The 14,604-nt window shown below is 35.1% G+C and overlaps 4 protein-coding genes across 5 annotated transcripts; 3 read left to right on the top strand and 1 right to left on the bottom strand.

Annotated features, from left to right (window-relative positions):
- Positions 1-1,767: 1,767 nt before the first annotated feature.
- On the top strand, positions 1,768-5,305 carry LOC18051729 (uncharacterized membrane protein At3g27390). Of its 2 annotated transcripts, none has more exons than XM_006447792.2 (10): positions 1,768-2,032; positions 2,376-2,484; positions 2,587-2,779; positions 3,111-3,247; positions 3,336-3,624; positions 3,746-3,852; positions 4,005-4,170; positions 4,261-4,456; positions 4,541-4,781; positions 4,897-5,305. In XM_006447792.2, the coding sequence occupies exons 1-10, from the start codon at positions 1,939-1,941 to the stop codon at positions 5,135-5,137; spliced, it is 1,773 nt and encodes a 590-aa protein (XP_006447855.1). In that variant the 5' UTR covers positions 1,768-1,938; the 3' UTR covers positions 5,138-5,305. The 2 variants fall into 2 exon arrangements, with proteins under 2 accessions (XP_006447855.1, XP_024046981.1); XM_024191213.1 differs by having other exon boundaries at positions 3,311-3,624; positions 3,729-3,852.
- A 2,241-nt stretch (positions 5,306-7,546) lies between these two features.
- On the top strand, positions 7,547-8,785 carry LOC18051728. Its single transcript, XM_006447791.2, has 2 exons — positions 7,547-7,660; positions 7,763-8,785. The coding sequence occupies exon 2, from the start codon at positions 7,768-7,770 to the stop codon at positions 8,692-8,694; it is 927 nt and encodes a 308-aa protein (XP_006447854.1). The 5' UTR covers positions 7,547-7,660; positions 7,763-7,767; the 3' UTR covers positions 8,695-8,785.
- A 672-nt stretch (positions 8,786-9,457) lies between these two features.
- On the bottom strand, positions 9,458-11,210 carry LOC18051727 (protein transport protein sft2). Its single transcript, XM_006447790.2, has 4 exons — positions 10,903-11,210; positions 10,140-10,407; positions 9,888-9,992; positions 9,458-9,627 (listed from the first exon to the last, which is right to left on the bottom strand). The coding sequence occupies exons 1-4, from the start codon at positions 11,100-11,102 to the stop codon at positions 9,517-9,519; spliced, it is 684 nt and encodes a 227-aa protein (XP_006447853.1). The 5' UTR covers positions 11,103-11,210; the 3' UTR covers positions 9,458-9,516.
- A 202-nt stretch (positions 11,211-11,412) lies between these two features.
- Positions 11,413-13,791, top strand: LOC18051726. Its single transcript, XM_006447788.2, has 4 exons — positions 11,413-11,596; positions 11,696-11,798; positions 13,026-13,415; positions 13,520-13,791. Exons 1-4 carry the CDS (start codon positions 11,490-11,492, stop codon positions 13,646-13,648), a joined length of 729 nt encoding a protein of 242 aa, XP_006447851.1. The 5' UTR covers positions 11,413-11,489; the 3' UTR covers positions 13,649-13,791.
- Positions 13,792-14,604: the final 813 nt, after the last annotated feature.

Here is a 14,604-nt window from a genome sequence, read left to right as displayed (position 1 = left end):
GCAATAAATATTAGAAAATTTTTAAATTCCCTCTTTTTATTATCCTTCCTTTAGAATTTCAAAAATTTAGCCTTTATTATCTCTCTTTCCAATCTTCATATTAATCCTAGTTATTACCATTTTTTAAATTACCTGAAGTGCAACAGAATTGATGACATCCGCATGTCCCACAGCCAAATTTAGTGACATACACCTAGTAGGTGCAATAGAAAAGCAAATGATTTTATTCCTGTCAATATTCCCCAAATTGTCACAGATTCTGAACCACAATCACCGCCAACAATGCCAGCGACCCCGCCAGCAGTGAATGCCCAGCAAATATCAAAGTATAATCCGGGGTTCCTCTCAACCAACCCCCTCAAAAACTCACACTCTGCATCAAAAACCCACCTTGCAGCCTTCAATAACCCATTATGAACATATCCCACCATCAAACTTTGTCTACCCAAGCTTGTTATCAAGCAAAACTGCATAATCGCCATTTTTGTTTCTATACTGGTTTAAATAAAACCATTTTTTAATGTTATTTATTATATATATAAAAAAAAAAAACAATGGCAGCTGCTCATGCCTCAAAAATCATCTTCTTCGTAATTAATCATAAAAATTTTCTCCTTCCTCACTAGTAGTCACAACAATCATTTTGGCTTTGGGTGGGAAATGCTGCCAAATCATTTCATCAACAAAAACCTTCTTCTTCCTCAATAGGTTTCTAAAATGGTAGCAAATGGATTAGAGATGAAAACTGGAGAGAGAAAAAAAATAATAATAAGAAAGAAATAATAAAGAGTGAGAGCACCATTGATTGTCTCTAGTTTTTTGAAATTTTAATTTTTGGAAGAATTAAAAAAAAAAGAGAGAATTAAATTTTTTTTTAATATGTATTGTCATGTGTCTAATTATTATTAGTCGATAGTTCCACGTCAAAATATGTGTGAAATCTTCGATGCAATGTAGAATTAACTTCTCAATGCCGAAGCCATTTTACCACCTGTGTTAATGAAAGCACAAGTGACCCCAAATTTGGTTATGCCCTAACCGAACTGAATTAAATCGTATTTTATTAGTTTATTTTGGCTTAGATGATAAAAACTAAATGGTTTGAAAATCTCTAAACTAAGTATTTTATGTTTAATTCAGTTCAAAACTAAACCAAACCAAAGAATCACTAGACTCAGAGATTAAAAATAACATATTCAAATTTATTTACTTTTAAAAAAAAAAATTAGGAATTCGAATGCAAATGAAAACTCTAAACAAAAACACACCACAATCGCCGCACTCATACAGAGAGCCAAGCCAAAGATATACACGTACATAGACCTTTTTTCTTCTTCCTTTTTAAAAGAAAAATCTTAAACAATATATTTTATTTATTTCCATTTGCACGGTTTCATTTATTTTCTTTTTAAGTTCTTTCATAAACGGAAAATTATAAGCAAAGTTAAATTAAATAAAATTATTACCGAAACACTAGGCGCGTGGCAAGGGAGATTCTGGTCTTCATCAGAGGAGATTCTATTTTTCAATTTTGTTTTTCAAAAAACGAAGAACTGGGGGAGGTGTCCTCATCACGGCGGTTGGTTCCCGCCAAAAAGCGTGACGAGAGTTATACTTTCTTTATTGCCCCGCCCCCCCACCAAAACGCTTTTCGCGGTAATTTCACGCATTACTACGATGCATGTCGCCACGTGTCCAGCCTTTTCGCCAATTCTAGCCACGTAACCCCAATCTGCCCCACTCGTCAAATCTGAGGGACCCCGAAGCTACTTCCGTCTTCGTGCGCCGCTTTTGCTTTAGCTGGCTGGCAGCAGTAACAAGAAGATAAAAAAATGGAAATCCACTCTTCCTTTGAGCCATGATCCGTGCTTCAAGATTGTACTCAACCTCCCATTTTGCCCTTCTCTTGTTCTGAAACTTTCAGGCAAAAGCTGTACCATGAAAGTTCCAGCAGGGTTTTTTGAAACACTTTGGAGTTTTGTCTCCTTTTTGCCCTACTTCTTTCTCCTCTTCATCCTTGGCCTGCTTAAAGGTTTAATCTTACTTTTCAGCTTTTTCAAATTATTTGCACTTATTTACACTTAGTTTCACTTTACGAACTGTCCCTTGTTGCAGACCTTATTGTGGGCACATACATGAACATGCTCATCGTGTTATTTATTTATTAAGATGATGATTGATTTATTATTATTGTTACTTTTTAAGAATCTATGATGAATTTGTAATTTTGAGTGAATTTATGTATATTAATGTTATATAGTATGTTGTATGTGTTCAAATGCATGTGAATTGGTGGCATCTATGTGAACCGATTTATGCAGAAAATTGGGTTGATGGATTGTTTAGTCATGTTTTTTTTTTCTTTAATTTTGCAGCGGTAATTATTTGTCCAATTGTGGTGGGAATCATTATGATTGTAAATTCAGCTGTAATAATTGGACTTTGGCCTGCACATTTTATCTGGACTTTGTACTGTGTGTTGAGGTATGCTTCAGCCCTTCAATTGAGTGGTCAAGTTTATTTTTTATTTTTTCCTTTTATTCACATAATGTTTTGTCCTTTTTTTTTCTGGGATTATGATTCCAGAACCAAGAGGCTGGGACCAGTTCTGAAGATTGTGGCACTATCAGTGTTACCAGTGCCTTTGATTCTTTGGCCAATTGTTGGAATTGTTGGTAGCCTTTTGGGAGGTATAGGATATGGGTTTTTCGCTCCTCTTATTGCAACTTTTGAGGCTGTTGGAGTGGATGTCACTGACAAATGCTACCACTGCTTTGCTGTGAGTTTTTGTTTCTGCTTTTGGCTCTGTTTACATTTAAGGAAGTAGCTTTCTATTTGCAAAATTTATCTTTCCGTTGCCTTAATTGTTTATTTGTTGTGGATTTCAATTGTTCTTTCCGTGGGTGTGGTATTTCTCTCCGAACACTCCATTGCTTTACTTATTGCTAATATTTTACAAGTTGTCAAATATCTTTGTCATCAACATGAGTTTCTGGGCGATTGGTTGATCTTTCTACTATTCTTTACATTCAGAGTGTTCTTGTCATGATTATTTTTATTGTCAGGGAATCTTTGGCAATTATATTAGTGGTTTACTCTTTGCATATTAGGATGGTTGTTTGTCCACTATCAGAGGAAGCTATACAGCGGTACAGGATTTTATCGATTTTTGCTTCCACGCATACTTCTCCTACATGGATGAACTAAGTGAGAAGGTGCCCAAGGATGAAAAGCCTATAGACATAAAGTAAGAATTTTCTTTTATCAGTTCCTTCACTCTGAGCAGAAAATATATTAGTAAATCTTTCAGATATGTTCTGTCTTGTCTTTACCAGGTTATCGAAACTGCCAAGTTGTCTTTTAGCAACCCTGGTTGGTGTGCCAGTGGATGTTTTTCTGATTACAGCACTTGCCTTGTGGAAGAGTCCATTCATGTTGTTCAAAGGATGGAAGAGACTGTTGGAGGACTTGATAGGCAGAGAAGGACCATTTTTGGAGACAGTTTGTGTTCCATTTGCTGGTCTTGCAATTCTGTTGTGGCCTCTTGCTGTTGTCGGAGCTGTAGTAGCCGCTATCATCTCCAGCTTCTTTCTGGGACTCTATGCTGGAGTGATTGCTCATCAGGTCTTTAAAGTTGCTTTTCCCATCTTTTCACTGCTGTCATAGATTAATATTTTTCTGTTACCTTTTTATTCTTTTATTGGTTTTAATTTTTTTCTGAACGAAAGATGCACATAATGCCCAGGAAGACTCACTTCAGATGGGACTTGCCTATATTGTGTCTGTGGTTTCATTGTTTGATGAGTATGTAAATGATTTACTCTACTTGAGGGAAGGATCGTGCCTGCCCAGGTACAGTAACCCTGCAATCGTCTTTCACTTTAAAAGAGTAATAGTCATGCAAGTCTTTCAAAATACTAATTTGAAGATTAAAGTCCAGTCGCGTGAAGTTATTTTTCGGATAAGTTAATTTCTTGATTGTGGGGCGTCCTTGTGGCCTCTAGGCCAAGGTATCATAGGAACATGAAGACTAACCAGGAGAAGAAGAAGTTGGGTGACGATGACAACAATGACTTGAGGATTAAAAGAGAAAGCTCTTTAAATATGAAACTTGTATCAGAACGGTCAAGAACATTGAGGAAGGCAATCCAACAATATAAACCTGTGCAGGCAAGGCATCTTTCAAACACAAATAATGTTTTTTTTTTCTTTTTCTATTTAAGGACTTCATTTTTTAAGTTGCATCTTGCAATGATACAGATTTGGGACTGGTTGTTTAAATCCTGTGAGGTGAACGGTAGGATACTCCTTCGCGATGGCCTGATTAACATCAAAGATGTTGAGGAATGCATTAAAACAGGCAATTGTAAAAAGTTAGGCATCAAACTACCTGCTTGGTCCATTTTACAGTGTCTGCTCATATCAGCAAAGTCTGACTCATCTGGGTTGGTCATCTGTATGTTCCTTCTCAAACTTTTGCCTTGAAATTTATGCATGATATTCTGAGTTCTAAACATGATCATGTAATTAACTTTTCCAGCTGATGATTTGGAGTTGACAAGGATAAACAGTCCAAGGGATAAAGTGTTCGAGTGGTTCATTGGGCCACTCTTGATCATCAAAGAACAGATAAAGAAGCTACAATTAGATGTCAACGAGGAAATTTCCCTGAGAAAGCTAGTTATGGAGCACAAAAACGAAAAACCTGATGACTGGGACAACTCCGACTTTCCATCCAGTGACAATGTCAGAAAAGCACAATTGCAGGCTATTATCAGAAGGTAAATTCGTAAATATCATCTCCCATAGACTAATTTTTCTCTAGCTTCACCATCTGATGCACAAGTGACCTTACGATTTAACAGTTACTTATCATGAATTTCATTCCTGAGACAGACTGCAGGGGATTGTAGCTTCGATGTCACGTATACCAACCTTCCGGCGTCGCATTAGGAACCTGGTAAAAATTCTGTACATAGAGGCTATTCAGGCTAGTGCTTCATCTAATCATATTGGAGGTATCACACAACACATTCACAACAAAAATAGCTCAGCCGGAACTAAAGATGTAAAAGACAGAGATGGAACTGTAAATGTATCAGCTGAGAAGAAACCCGACATTGGAGATATGGTATGAATGGACATTTTTAGAGTCATTCTCATATGATTTGGTAGAGGCTTATGATTGTAAATAAACACATAATAGTGTATTCTTGAAATTTTCATGCTTGCACCTTGCAGAGGATTCCCCACTTAACTTCTAGTGGGGATTTTATACGAGATAAGTTAAATGCTTTAAATTAAATATCATCAGCTGATGGATCAACCAGAGGATCAATTTTTTTGTTTATATACTTCTTGAACTGAAACGAATTGACTGGTTTGGTTCAGTCAGAGGTTTATTACATAAGATAAACCGAAGTGTGATGCTGACGGTAGAGACAAAAGATGGGGGAAAATGTTTTATTAACTTTTCAAACATAAGAGGCTCATGACATGTTGATAGAGAGGTTGGAAAACAACAATACTATGAAAAGAAAAAGTGTTAGTGGTGAGAAATTATCCTTCCTTTTCCTATTTAATCCTAGGGCTGAAAACATATGTTTTACGTTTCTTGCTTACTATTTCAACTAGTGTATAGAACAAAACGGCATGGGATTGTAGAGATTCTAAGTTAGAATAAATTATTTTGCAGTTGCAGCTCGTCTCTTTTCATTTGTGTCCTTAGGAGAATGGTTTTTTTAATTTTGTCTTCTTTAAGAAAAGCATATAAAACAACGGTGAGGTTTGTTTTTTCATGTGTTCTTAGGAGACTGGTTTTTTATTTTTTATTTTTTATTTTTTTTAAGAAAACCATATAAAACAAACAGTGAGATATTAGAGGAGACTAAATCAGAGTCCCTTGAGTCATTGTAATAACATAGATAGAATCAGATTTGTTGTTCAGATAGATTCTTATAAGATTGAACAAGATTTAGGTTGGACAGATCAGCCGAAACCAGAGCATCACTTAGAAAGTGGTGTCAAATGTCAATTAGTTATTAAAATAATCATTTTCAGGTTACGGGGTTCGTATAATAATACTTTTATTCCGATAACTAAATGTTAACACTTATACATCCATAGATCTTTTTAAATCCACAATGTTCCAAATTATCAATTACGTCATCATTTTAGATATATTATTTTGGTAGCGGGGAATTCTTTAGTCAACTGTAAATTACTTACCATCTAAGAACCTATAACTATAGAAATTAAAAAAATTACTTATTACGTTATTAGTTTTAAAGACTGTTAAACAAAGTCACACATAAAAGAATTCTTTAATTGTTTGCCAAAATAATAATTAAATGCTTGACTCAAATAACAATAAATAAATACTATTTCTCATAAGTTACCTAAACAAAATGAAATACAATTAAACAGATAGAGGAAGCTCTTAAAAACAAACGGGAGCTCTATTTCATTAAGTTAGTTTGTTCCAAATGGTGAAAACAAAAATTATGGAGTTTAGAAAGAGATGGAAAAGGTGAAAACAAACAATTTGTACAAACAAACAATTTTGTATAAAAAAAAAAAGGGTAACAATAAATAATAAATAAATAAATATATATATATATATAAAATAATTTATTAAAATAATGGTTAATTTTATTTTATCCCTAATGTTTTGACTTTTGAGATTGCACATAGGGTGAGTTAAAAAAAAAAAAAAAAAAAAAAAACCTGGCAGCTCAGCCCATGCCTGCAATTTTTGACCCAGCCCTCCACATAAGGGTCTGGACATGGGTCAAAAGTTTAAAGTCGGTTGTAAATGGGTCTGTTAAGAGCTTATAAAAATCAATTAAGTTATAAATTAATAATTTATAAATTAAAAAATAAAAAAAGAAACAGCCAAATTAAAAGTTATTGAGTTTGTGGTTTGTTATGTTGTGTTGCTAATATTTTATGTATTGAAATATGAATCTATTATGTATTGGATAATCATATTTAATTTTAATATTTTTGTATTTTTTAGTTTTATTAAAAATTTATTTAAAAAATTAATTAAAACCCAAGGCCAGCCTAAACCTGTCAAAACCCCACCCAGGCTATACCTATTCACGTTTGTACGGACTTTTAGAAGAATTGAGTCTATTACCACTTCTTATTTAGGCCCGTGCCCGCAATTTGCTATTCTAATTTTACACATCATAATGTAATATTGTAGGTATGGTGATTTTGAACGGCCAAACTTTTACAAGCCCTTCAAAGTTTTATATATCATCATTACGGCCCCTAGCCGTTAGTTGCTTCTATTTCTTGATGGTTTTGAACTGCCAAATTTTTGCAAGCCACCTGTCTTTGAAACTGAGTAGGCATAAGAGTCTCTAAATAGTAAAAGAATTTAGAGGCAAATTTGTTGGACCCCGTTTAATGCGGCCACCATTTTTCTTACAGCCTCTAGATTGAGAATTTTCCTCTTTACTGATAACAAACACATTCATGTTTGTTCCTCATTTCCGTTTTTCCTTTCCCGAAACAAAAAATTTTCTTGCAAATTTCTTTCATTTTCCCGTCACATTTTATATGTTGGGTTTCTTTGCAATATCATCAAGCAGTTGTGCTATCAACAATTTGCCAAGAACCCAGATAGCTCAACTCTCATGACTCTTCTCAGGTAACATGAAACTGTCATAAAGTTTTTCTTCTTGTTACATACAACCTTTAGGCTCATCTCACGTGCATTGTTAATGTTATTATAATAACTATTATCAAGCAGTGAAAATGGCATTTCCAATAAGAGCATATTCAATGGCAAATCCACCGTTAGCAGAAAAAATAACAGAGGATCCTGTAACAAACAAGACTGCTCAAAGCACAGTCACATGTGGCTACCAGACTCATATCGCAGGCTATTTACGCAATGTGACTGTCCTGTGGTGCAAAAATCTAATGAATCATTCTCTAAGTATTATGATAAATAGTTTAGAAGGTGATTATCATTATAGTTGCAAAGTTGACCTTAAGCCATGGCATTTTTGGAGCAAGAAAGGGTATAAATCCCTTGACGTCGAGGGTAACCAGGTTGAAATTTACTGGGATCTTCGTTCTGCTAAGTTTTCTGGTGGCCCTGAGCCTTGTGGGGATTTTTATGTTGCTCTAGTTTGGGAGGAGGAAGTTGTGTTGTTACTTGGAGATTATAAGAAAAAGGCTTATAAGAGAACAAAGGCAAGGCCAGCACTAGTTGAGGCATTGCAGTATTACAAGAAAGAGAATGTGTTTGCAAAGAAAAGCTTTGGAACTAGAGCTAAATTTGATGAGAGAAAAAGGGAACATGACATTGTAGTTGAGAGTTCAACATTGGGGCCGAAAGATCCTGAAATGTGGGTTAGCATAGATGGGATTGTGTTGGTTCATGTGAGAAATCTGCAGTGGAAATTTAGAGGAAATCAGACTGTGTTGGTAGACAAGCAACCAGTGCAAGTTTTCTGGGATGTGCATGATTGGTTATTTAGTACCCCTGGAACAGGCCATGGATTGTTCATATTCAAGCCAAATGCACCTGAAATTTCAGAAAGTGAAGGCAGCAGCCAAGGAGGAGGTGACAGTGATAATAGCAACGGAAGCAAGTATCATTCATCAAGAAATTCATCAAGAAGTAACACAGCACCTGAGTTCTGCTTGTTTCTTTATGCATGGAAGATTGAGTGAGAGTATTAAGTTTTAATCATTGGTATGTATTCAACCAAACCTGTTGCTGTTTGCATTATTTCACTATGAGACTTATATGGGTTAGAGAGCCCTTTATATTGTTGTAAATTATGTTGATTATGTCTTGTAATCTCCTGAGATGGGGCAGCATGTTTTACAATTTTGAGGGGTTGAGACTTGAGGAATTATATTTCCAAATTATAAATAGCCTATGTGCTCATTTTTGTTTGAGTTGAAAGAGTAAAATAGTGTGAGGCTAGGATACATATCTTGGGAGATCTTGCCTGATACTCTTTTGGATTTTATGAACTTGTTTATATGTGTTTATTATTTTTTATTGTTTTAATTAAATGTATAAGTGAATCTATAGTCTCAACTTTTTCTCGTAAATAGTTAGCAACCTTTTCGCCATTCATCAAGTTGTTTGCGTTGAAAAGCTAATGCAACAAATTTTGTTGTTAACAAGTTGTCCATAGAATAAACTGAATTGAACTTCCTCTTGGACACATGTATAAGACAAGCCTGTCCTTTCGAGAAAGACGACAGGCCTCTTAACCATGCAAATGAAAGAGCTGTTCGTGTTTTCTGCTTTGAGGTTCTCTCGAATAAACTTTCAGATTGAGAGGAAACTTTTGAAGGATTTCGAGTCCTCTGCTAAATTGATGTGTTAAGGCAAAATTCATATAAAAAACTCCCAAGACAACACATAAAACAAGAAATTGGTAATTCTGAATGCCATTTCATTGTTTATATTGACATCTTGAATCTTACAAAATAAACGAGAATGGTAAAAAAGAATATGTGAAAAAGCTAACATCATTGTCACCTTCCAAAACATCTCAGTATTGTAGAGATTAGTGATGAAGAAAGGAACTTCAGGCCGAAGGATCCTCCCGGGAAGCAGGAAATGGCATAGTATGCTAGTGCAAGGACCTGGCAAGTTCGAAAAGGACTTCAATTTCTACTAAAGACCAACTTACTTTTGATATGAACACATAATCAAAGTTAAGAATTTAGGACAAAATCAAGTGGACAGCAGAATGCAGTGAGATGGATGATTCACCATCTCGAGGTTTAACTCAGGTTCAGAACAAGCGCCAACCAGATCAAGGTAGTGGCCTTGTTCCCCAAGGTGAGATCAAGTCACAAGTGAAGATTATGAAGAATCAAAAGTATTATAAAAGTTACAATACCTGTAACACAGAGAAAAGGACAGAGAGAATGTAACTGTGAAGCACCATGGAAACATACACAGTTCCTACCATGCTGCCGATAGATATCAATGTAAGAGGAAGCCTCTGAAAGCAAAAAATCAAACAGAAAGTATTAATGACGAAGCATTTTTGTAGAAAAGACTTCAAAATTGTGCACTGAGTGTACATTGATAGCTTTTGTAGAAGATTTAACGAAAATCTGTACAAAATAATTGAAACGAGATAAGCTACCTCTTTAGAGAACATGTGAGCAAGCTGATTTTTAGGACCTTTCAAAGCGAAGAACGAGCCAACAGTGAGAGCACAACCGATAGTGAAGCAGATGGCAAATTTCTGCGGCACCAGGACAATGACTGGAAGGAACATAGTGAATGCGATGAAGATAAAGAAAATTCCAACGGCAAGAAATAAACCAAAGTACAAAAAAGATTTCCCAGAAGGGACATTGCTGGTGGAAGCTTGGAAATTCCCAGGTAAGTCCCTGACTCCTTTTGAAACCCTAACCATTCAAACAAGAATCAATCAAACCAAGCACTGTACATTGAGAATAAAGTGATTACCAAGATAACAATATGACCCAACTTCAATATCAACTTACACATCAAATTAATATGTACGAAAGATATCATATGTAGAATGCACTTTTAGTTGTAAAGAAAAGATGGCGTGAGATTTTTTTTTTTTAATTTTTAAATCAGCTACCAAATAAAGTGAGTGTTTACAGTTTATCAAACACTTTAGCCATTGTGCTTTTAAAGTTCAAACTCAAGCACAACCATATCATAAGCATAAACACACCCTATGTCCACACAGTTCGAAGGAGTACAATTTTAGCGTAACATTGAATGATGTAATGCTTTGTACAAAAATATCTATTTTTTAATATACACGCACCCTAAGCTGGATACAATTTAAATCACTATCAGCATAAAGAATATCAAATTTGAAAGAAAAACGTAAAAAGGAAATTGACATGAGGTTTTACTAAAATTACACGTTGAAAGTTCCGGTGAATTTGTCGGAGGTAGTGCGGACGGCGGCTTCGAGATCGAAAGCGGAGGAATCGGATGATGATTCTTGAGAAGCGGCGTAAGAGTTCCAATCAGCGAGCAGCGACGATTGTTTCTGTTGTTGTTCTTTAAACTTGCCGCTGCTTGGACCTCCCGTGAACCATGATTGCGCCGTCTTCTGCATTTTTGTTCACTTTTTTAATTGTCGGTGATCGGCGAAGATATCTGTTTTTGAGATCTGGTGCTGCTTTCGCGCCACCTTATTTGCTTGCCAATGGCACCGTTATTATTATTAATTTATGGCTTTATTTTTTAAAATGATCATTTTCTTAAATTTTAAAAATAAATAACCTTGACATTTTTAATTAACAACAGAAACCTACATGTCGTATTATAAATAAAAAATATTCGACAAATAGTAACGTTTTAACTCCGGAGTAAATATTGACCGACATGTCGTAAAGGTCTTTTACTCTAATTGATGAATCAAAACACGTGCATTAGTAGATCATTTGGCTGCTCCTGCTCTGCATCAAATCTTATTACTGAAATTCTTCTGAACGCCAAAGCGATGAAGGTTGCTCCGAAACTCATCTTCCTATTGAGAGACCCAGAAGGCTTAGTGGCTGCCATCGCTGACGCTCTTCACTCTAACCCTAGCTCCTCTTATCGCAGACTGTTAGTTACTCCTTTAGCAAACTAAGATTTTCTCTTGTTTCTAGTTAGTTTTTTTAGAAAATTAATGCGGCGGTGTTGCTTTTGTTTCATTATCGGCAGAGAAGAATCATTCGAGTTGTCACTGGAGCAGCGATATGGAATTAAAGAACAGAAAGCACGCGGCCAGCTGGTTCACTTTATCGATGATAAAGGCAATTATCAGGTATCACTGTTTTTGTTTTTTTTTTTTCTCGATTCCCCAGCTGCCCAGCATAAACTGTAACTGGTCTATTGAAATATTATAAACTTTATTTATGTAATTTTTGTGGCGTTATGAATCATGGGTGCGTATTTGATGAATCCAAGTAATTTGTAGTGGCAAGTGCGCTAATAAGAGTCTTGAGTTCAATTTGTCTTTGGGCTAAAAAGTTGGAATTGGTTACAGAAATCTAATTTTTACTTGAATTATAAAGAGACCAATTGATCTTCAATCTTTCTACGCATATTGGTGAAACATAAGGGGAAAAAGGATAAGGGATAGAGGTATCATTGGTATATGCATAGGAAAAGAAGAAATGCGTTTCAATATTCAGGGTGGAATTATGGGTATATATATAGGACAGCAGTTTATAAGTAGCAAATAGGACTGACAAACTCCCTCACTTCTAGAATGGGGAAGTCTATGTTTTGTAGATTATCAGGAGCATTGTTTTGAGAGAAAGGCCAAGATCCTGTTGATTTCTCTGGCCCTGTCTTGCTTTCCTTTATTTTTATTTTTTATTTTTTATTTTTTATGAAACAACTTTATTTTGTTCTTAACAAATTGGGAAGTCATTTAGCTTTACTGCATTAAGTGTAACCTGTGCGGTTGATGTTGCATATTTTGGGAGTTATCAGCATGACAAAATATCTGTAAGTTCACTTAAAAAGGGGGGAAAAAAAGGTGGGTATGTTCATTTGTTCAATGTTTAATTGTTGCTTCTCATGTAAAACTAAATTGATCAGGAGGATTATTGTGTGCTCCTAATTTCTTTATGTAACTACTCTCAGTACCAAAATGCTCTGTGTCTAGTGTTGTTTATTTTGGTATGCAGACATTGTCTGTAGAATATTTCTTCTTATCAATGTGAGGGTTTTCCTACATCCGATCATCTATAAAATGATTTTCCAAACTTATATGTTAGGTATTCTTTGTCAATGATGTTTGACTGACAGATTTTCATATAAAAAGAAATAGAAAGTAGAAAACTTCTTTGCTAGTTTCATTACTGGCATTTAGCCTCCTCTACTGCTCCTTGATCTCCTTTGTTTAAAATACACATCTTGTAAGATTAAAAAATCCTGCTTTGACTGCATAGACAGACAGCTTTCAGACTATTGATTAACGAAAGCTTAGAGTTTAGTTTTGTAAATCATGACTTTATGTGTTCTTTATTCATTTTCTACCCAGGTTTCGGTGTTGCTCTTGCAAAACTATGAGCCACCAGCACTGGTGTGTGCCATAAGTGAAGTTTTGGCACAATTAAATTGCGAAACATCCACATTGCCGCTGCTTTTGGCCCCTTTTGTTGTGGAGTCATCAAAGCTTAAGGGGCAAGAGAAAAGCTTGGCAGCAAGTGAAAGCAAGGTTTCACTCTATGGCTTACAAATAGGTCTGGAGACAGACATAACCCAAGCCATGGCTGCCAGAACCCAGAAGGCACCATCGTCATTGCAGATTCATTGTGAACCTCTAGCCTGCTTCTTGCAGCTTGTGCGCATCTTGAAGTTGCCAACTTTTATTCTTATTGGCCAAAGAACTACAAGCCATTCTAATAAAACTTCCGGAGGAGAGCTTCAGGTATTCAATAATCTGTCTATGTTCAATCATTACAATTCATTATTCAGTAACGTGTAATCTCTCTCTTTCATCTGGTAAATTGTGACTGATGATTGATTCTGCAGATACTTCATGAGATGGGAGATTTATTGGCGAAAAACACTGGCTTGAGTTTCCGGAGAGAAAAAATCATTTGGAATCCAGCAAAAGAATCTAAAGATGCTCAAGAGCCATGGCGAGCATTGTATGGCTAAATCTCATGCATTTTTGAGCTTTAGAAATTGAGATGAAGGTGCATCTGGTTGGTAGAATTTTCCCAGATTATGTGTTTTGTTATGCATGGAAAAACCTGAGAAAAAGCATGATATTGAACAGTTCAGAAATTTCAATGGCTTTACACTGTTCATGTACTTTTGATCTATTACCAACCTGTGTAGGGATTATGCTTTGGGCAAATATTTTCTTTGCTAATCTCGAAAAAGGAAAAAAAAAATTGCCTTGCTAATGGTGCATGGGAGCCATTAATAGACTCCATTTTCTTCAGAAAGTCCTTTCTTGTAATATTTGTGACAAGATTATCAAAAATATTATTTCATATACTGAAATGGAATTAAAATTCGTATTTTCTAACAAGTTAAAATATAACTCAAATTTGCAAAATGGCAACCCAATCTCCTTCATACCCATATTAGTGGTGTTGAACCCAGACATCCATTTCGGCTGCTTCTTGCAACAAAATTTTTGCTGTGTTTTCTACATGCATAAAGATGATTTCAGTATTTCATCAATTTATTAAAGGGAATATGGGTATTGCTGAAGAGTAATGATACAACCACAAACTCTTGTACAAACTTATTTTGTACAAACTGATGTGGCATGATAAGATTGGTTGAATTAAATATCACTTGGCCCACATGATTTGTTTTTATTAATTTATATTTTCATTCAACCAATGAATTAATGCCACATCAGTTTGTACAAAATAAATTTGTACAAGAGTTTGTGGCTGTATCATTACTCATTGCTGAAACTTTACTGATTTTACTCTTGGAGGCCGAAATTTGGGATGAATCTTTTACGTGCATGCCAAAATAGGTTATATATATATATATATATATATATATATATATATATATTTCCTTAACCATTTCTCTAAATTGCATGGCCTTTTTTTTTCTTTTTTTAAATCTAAATTGCATAGCTTGGTTAT

Source organism: Citrus clementina, unplaced genomic scaffold (genome assembly GCF_000493195.1).
Source record: "Citrus clementina cultivar Clemenules unplaced genomic scaffold, Citrus_clementina_v1.0 scaffold_2, whole genome shotgun sequence".
In the NCBI taxonomy this organism is placed as follows: Eukaryota; Viridiplantae; Streptophyta; class Magnoliopsida; order Sapindales; family Rutaceae; genus Citrus; species Citrus x clementina.
The sequence above is the reverse complement of the archived record's forward strand: the minus strand, read 5'-3'. Positions and strand labels throughout refer to the sequence as shown.

Excerpts from the sequence above, each read along its gene's own strand:
- LOC18051729 (XM_024191213.1), top strand. The coding sequence starts at position 1,939 with ATGAAAGTTCCAGCAGGGTTTTTTGAAACACTTTGGAGTTTTGTCTCC. Across the intron at positions 2,033-2,375 it reads CATCCTTGGCCTGCTTAAAG|CGGTAATTATTTGTCCAATT; the intron begins GTTTAATCTTAC and ends TTAATTTTGCAG. Across the intron at positions 3,853-4,004 it reads GAAGGATCGTGCCTGCCCAG|GCCAAGGTATCATAGGAACA; the intron begins GTACAGTAACCC and ends TGTGGCCTCTAG.
- LOC18051728 (XM_006447791.2), top strand. The coding sequence starts at position 7,768 with ATGGCATTTCCAATAAGAGCATATTCAATGGCAAATCCACCGTTAGCA.
- LOC18051727 (XM_006447790.2), bottom strand. The coding sequence starts at position 11,102 with ATGCAGAAGACGGCGCAATCATGGTTCACGGGAGGTCCAAGCAGCGGC. Across the intron at positions 10,408-10,902 it reads TTCACCGGAACTTTCAACGT|GGTTTCAAAAGGAGTCAGGG; the intron begins GTAATTTTAGTA and ends TTGAATGGTTAG. Across the intron at positions 9,993-10,139 it reads CTCACATGTTCTCTAAAGAG|AGGCTTCCTCTTACATTGAT; the intron begins GTAGCTTATCTC and ends TTTTGCTTTCAG.
- LOC18051726 (XM_006447788.2), top strand. The coding sequence starts at position 11,490 with ATGAAGGTTGCTCCGAAACTCATCTTCCTATTGAGAGACCCAGAAGGC. Across the intron at positions 11,597-11,695 it reads AGCTCCTCTTATCGCAGACT|AGAAGAATCATTCGAGTTGT; the intron begins GTTAGTTACTCC and ends CATTATCGGCAG. Across the intron at positions 11,799-13,025 it reads ATGATAAAGGCAATTATCAG|GTTTCGGTGTTGCTCTTGCA; the intron begins GTATCACTGTTT and ends TTTTCTACCCAG.